Source organism: Gossypium arboreum, chromosome 9 (genome assembly GCF_025698485.1).
Source record: "Gossypium arboreum isolate Shixiya-1 chromosome 9, ASM2569848v2, whole genome shotgun sequence".
Classification (NCBI taxonomy): Eukaryota; Viridiplantae; Streptophyta; class Magnoliopsida; order Malvales; family Malvaceae; genus Gossypium; species Gossypium arboreum.
The window spans coordinates 83,012,459-83,017,618 of NC_069078.1; the positions used below are offsets into that span (position 1 = coordinate 83,012,459).

General features: G+C 36.2%; 1 protein-coding gene and 1 non-coding gene across 2 annotated transcripts; both read left to right on the forward strand.

Moving 5' to 3' along the window:
- Window positions 1–88, forward strand: TRNAF-GAA (transfer RNA phenylalanine (anticodon GAA)). The gene is given in 2 exon segments: window positions 1–37; window positions 53–88. It is a non-coding gene; the product is annotated as a tRNA-Phe (tRNA).
- Window positions 89–3,532: 3,444 nt separating this feature from the next.
- On the forward strand, window positions 3,533–4,956 carry LOC108455808 (uncharacterized). Its single transcript, XM_017754356.2, has 3 exons — window positions 3,533–4,090; window positions 4,175–4,426; window positions 4,536–4,956. The coding sequence occupies exons 1-3, from the start codon at window positions 3,734–3,736 to the stop codon at window positions 4,812–4,814; spliced, it is 888 nt and encodes a 295-aa protein (XP_017609845.1). The 5' UTR covers window positions 3,533–3,733; the 3' UTR covers window positions 4,815–4,956.
- The last annotated feature ends 204 nt before the right edge of the window (window positions 4,957–5,160 follow it).

A 5,160-nucleotide genomic window follows, 5' to 3' on the forward strand; every position in this document is an offset into this window, starting at 1 on the left:
GCGGGGATAGCTCAGTTGGGAGAGCGTCAGACTGAAGATGTGTGTATCTGTAATCTGAAGGTCGCGTGTTCGATCCACGCTCACCGCATTTGGTGAATTTTTTGACTTACATGCTTTGCATTGGGCCAATTCTGGACTCCTTTGGGAAGGACTAAGTCTAGCCCACAAAAACGACTTTTTCTTTTCCTTCTAATTTGGATTCAATTTTAATTCAGTTGTATCCAAATAATAATAATAATAATAATTAATTCACAAAATATTTGACATTTTCCTCAAGTTAGCAAATTATAATTTTAATTTAATTAAGATTTTTTTTAAAAGTGTTACAAGTACAATCAAAGTACAAATTATGTCTAAAGAATTGCAAGTATCAAACTATTATAACATATAGTGTATAAAAAATCACAACATAGAACTAAACTATTATAATACGGTCGGACTAAAAACAAGTACATTCCTAACTAAAGTCAACAAATAAGACTAACTGGACTAAACCCACATATAATAGTTGCATATAGTGGGACTTTAAGACGCACGCATATAATTGCGTATGATGGATCTTAAACTTTATTAACCAACTGAGCCAAAACCTCATTAACTAAATTAAGCTTTTTTTTTTATCGTATCTAACTTGAGCTTTGTAATGGTGTACATCTCAAACTACTAACTATATAAATATAAGCAGTATCCTTAAAAAAAAATGAGTAGAGAAATCAATTTTGAACAAATTAAAGTAAAAGAATTTGTATAATTGGGATTTTATTATACTGAAAGCAGAAAATCTCTGCTACAGATACATTTCACAGTTCATGCAAACCCCAATTCCTATAAAGATTCATACCAAGAAACTCAAATCTATTAATTTTCTTCCCTACCAATCTAGGCCTGTACACTTTCCTTAACCTTCGCCAGCAAACCATCTCCATTAGCATGAGATATACCAAAAAGGCTGCAATTCCTGATTTCAACTCCCAATTGCTCTTCTGATATCACAAAGCTGAAAAATCAGTCTCCAAAGTTGTTTTGAGAAATCACATTGATCTCAGCTTCGCTGGAACAAAGTAAGCATGTACTTTCTGTATTCATGTCTCTACAAAGTAATCTCTATATCTTTAGTCTGAAGCCTGTTAATCACAACCATCCAAGCAATAATAGAGTGCTTGGGAATATGTAATGGAAACCAAATCATCTTTTGCCAAGTAACCTTCACTCCTTTTATCCCTAATTTCCTCCCACAACTTGGTAGTTGAGATAATATTACTACCATCATATAGTCTTGAAATGATAAGAGCAGTCTTCTCTCTCATCTTGACTTGTCTTTTCAATTCCAACTATTTAAAGAATCAATAGTGACATCCCAAAAGCACTTATCTTTCAGAACATACTCCATAATGAATCCTCTCCAGCAAGAATCGCTTTAACATGCTGTAAAATTCAAGCCTTATTCCAATCTTCAAGTTTTTTCAAACCTAATTCACCCTGAGCTTTAGGTGAACAAATCTTATGCCAGCTAACTCTTGCACCAAAATACCTGGAACAGATATGACTAATCTTCTTAAGAACTCCTTTAGGCAAAAGAACCTGTCGGCACCAATAAGCTTGAATATTGTAAATTACAACTTCAATTAACTGCAATATTCCAGCATAGCTTAGTTTCTCAGAAGACCAACTATTAGTTCTAGATGTAATTTTCTCTATCAAAGGAGCACAATCTTTAGCAGTTAATTTCCTTGTAACCAACGAAACTCGCAACTATCTCTCAGGAAGCCTACCAAGCTGAAAACCAGTAACTCTTTTGATAATTTCCAATTCCTTTTTCAGAAATACCAGCAGAAAAAAGCTCATTCTTTGCCGCATTCAATTGCAAACCAGAAAATAATAAAGCTCCTGCAAAATGCACCAAACACCCACCTCAAAATTAGCTGAACCTTTAGCTAAAACACAACAAAAAAGTTAAATGAATATACCTGGAATTTCTTATCGCTAATTTCCCTCAATTAGTAATCCCCATACCTACGTCTCCTTTTGCTCAGTTGAGATAGTGAAGAAAATAAGAATGTTGATTGGAATGTTGATTGGATTACTAGGAATCTTCCTTAAAGTGACAAGTTTTTAGGTTCGGATAATCCTGTAATTTTCATCATCAAATCCCAAAGCTGAATGCATCTCTAAGCAATCAAGTGCTTTGCAACTAAACTCTTTGTCAATTTCTATGTGGCTTCAATCATTTTGCTTCCCAACACCTGAACAATTCCTAAAAATTCAACCCTATCATTAGAATTCAAGTACATCTCAATCTTTCCAGCTCTTTAATTTGGCCTCTACTAAAAGACAGGGTCCTTAACTGGCCATTGTATTCAAGATCCATTTTCAGTTCGTATCATGTCAGCTCTTCCACACTGTACATTCGCATTGTTCTCTATTCAACCATTATCATCTTCATCCTCTTCTTACTCTTCAATAATGTCAGTTGTTGTTTGGACATCCTTTTCAATGGCACAGTCTTTACCATATATCGTACTAAAAATTTTCAAATATGCAGTGTCCTATTCTTAAATTGGTTGTATTCTTATTACTCTACATACATATTTATATACAAATTATTAGATACCTTAAAGAATTCATTCCAAACTGCTTACTCATCTATCATCATTTTCCTTATGCTATATCATCCAAAACCGTTGGTGTGCTTCACATAGATCATGTCTCGTACAATTGACCACTCCTTATTAAATGCCTTTGACTATTGTCAATGTGAGGCTTAGCCTTGAAACTAACATTCTCTCAAGTAAAAGTAGATATACCATTGTCGAAAGTCAAAATCAACATTGCGACTACTTACACAGTACAATTCAGGAAGGCATTACACTAATATTTTGTCGTCCTCATCTGTCCGGTGTTCCCAAAGTATGGGAACTGTGAGTGCTCTTGTAAGACGGGGGGAGAGAAGCTCTCTCTTTCTCATGGTTCCCCTTTCCCCTCTTGTGTTGAGAACGAATGCCCCTAGTTGGGATATGGAAAAAGACTTACGTAGCTTCCAAGTCTAGTAAAACAAGTGTGGGGCGTGTAAGGATATATAGTACAGATATCTAAAACTATACAGCACTTGACGACAGTATCCCCAAAATTAATCAAAGGAAAGCTATGTACGTGATGCTAACCTCGGTGAAAACATACACATATATATACATATCTCTTGCACGTATAATAGGAGTATATATTCTGCTATTCATCAATGGTAATAGTAATAATATCGTGCGACAGCGTGGAGCACTGAAGCAAGGCTACGTCTGTGAAAATAAATATCTCCAATATCCATATCATTCTTTTAAAAAGGGTAAATAAGACAAATTAATGTTCCTCAATCCTCTCTCCATTTGTTTGCCATGTTTATTCTTTTCTCGGTTATCTCGAGCAGCAAGACCAGGAGCAATTGAAACGCGCCATTTAACCAAATAGTTCCCCTTTTCCTACTGCCACGTGTTATAGATGACAAATATTCATGCATGAGGACACGTATATACTCAGCCACGTCTCCCTCCTACACTTCGACCACTTCTCCTTCTCCTTATTCTCATTTCTCATTTCTTTTTCATTTTGATTTATCGACAAGAAAAGAACCCAAAACAAACTGATTACGCTTTTAATCTGAATAAAATTTTGATTTATCTTTCTTTTTTCTGGGGAAAGGGAAAAAAGAAGAAGAGAAGTTGAAGCGGTTCGTTTCAGAATCATGGTGAAACTAGCCTCAGCAAGAGAGAGTCGAACGTACGGTCCAAGGCTGGCTCAGAGCAGGGCCGAGTACATGAACGCAGGGCTATATTTGTTTTCAACCATTGTGTTAATTTGTGGTTTTGCAGCAGAGTTTTCAAGGGAACCCAGATCGGGTCTTGTTCTAATGCTTATTGCATTGGGTCTTATAATTTTGGTTAACATCCATGACCTTTTGGCTCATCTCGCCGGCATCGATTATCGTTTCACTTTGATGGGTTTCGATCCCCAGCTTGCTCTCGTTGAATTCTCTGTTCCACTGGTTCAAATCTTAGGCTCACTGCTTCTCTTTCTGGGAATTCTCTTCCTCTTCATTCAGGTTCACAAATCATTCCTAAGAAAAAAAGGGCTACAAAATGGTAGATCATTTTGGAATACGATTGAATGAATTGTTTTGATGCAGGCGGAGAAAGGGTACGGGTTTTTTAAACTGGAGAGGCATGCTTTGGGAATGCTTGTTGCTGGACCGGTTTTATGGGTTGTTGGGTCGATTCATAACTCGTGTCAAATCTATGAGAGAGCCGATGCACATGTTCAAATCTTGCAACAGAGTGTCCACATCCCGTTTTTAATAGGCAGTGTATTGTTCATGGTGGGAGCTATTCTCAACGGCCGCGAGCAAACTGGAGTTATTCATCATGGTTTGCAATTACTGGTAAGCTGATGTAGATAGTTTTTTATATAAAAAAAGAACCAAGGAATGATTCATCATGGTTTAGGTTTTATTTTGCTTTGTAATTTGCAAATTGGGTGTAAAAATGCAGGGAAAAAGATGGGTGTGGTTAGGGATATGTGGGAGCGTAATGTTTATGATAGGGGGGTTGACGAATGTGGTAAAGGTGTTCAAGATGCAGCAAATGAACGGGATTAGGCTTGAGAAATTGCGTGGCGGAGCACAAAACGGGTTGATTGAAGGCAGGGAAGGGCAGGTGCCGCTCATTAGTGACGACGACCTGCGGAGGAAAATGGAAGTTGATGAGGTCAAAGCCGCCACTGCTGCCACGCCCACGCCTTACAAGGATGTGCTTCTTGCTCGGACTTGAATTTGAATTTTACACATACATATATATATAATTAATTCAGAATTAGTGATCAGCTCCTTAATCAGTCGCTAAATAAAATATTATTCATTTCTTGTAGACGTTATTGCGAATCTCATCTTTCAAGCTATTTTCCCACAGAAAATATCTCGAAAATAGCACTTACCATTCTTATCATACCTTTTCCAAAATTTGTTTACCATATTTTTAACCCATTAGTTTTATTATAATAATAATTCTGTCAACAACAATAAAATTAATTTATAATTAAAGATTTAATTGAAAGCAATTAATAATAAAGCACGTGTATTATATTAAGGGATATAGATGCATTGTTGATTTTTTTGTT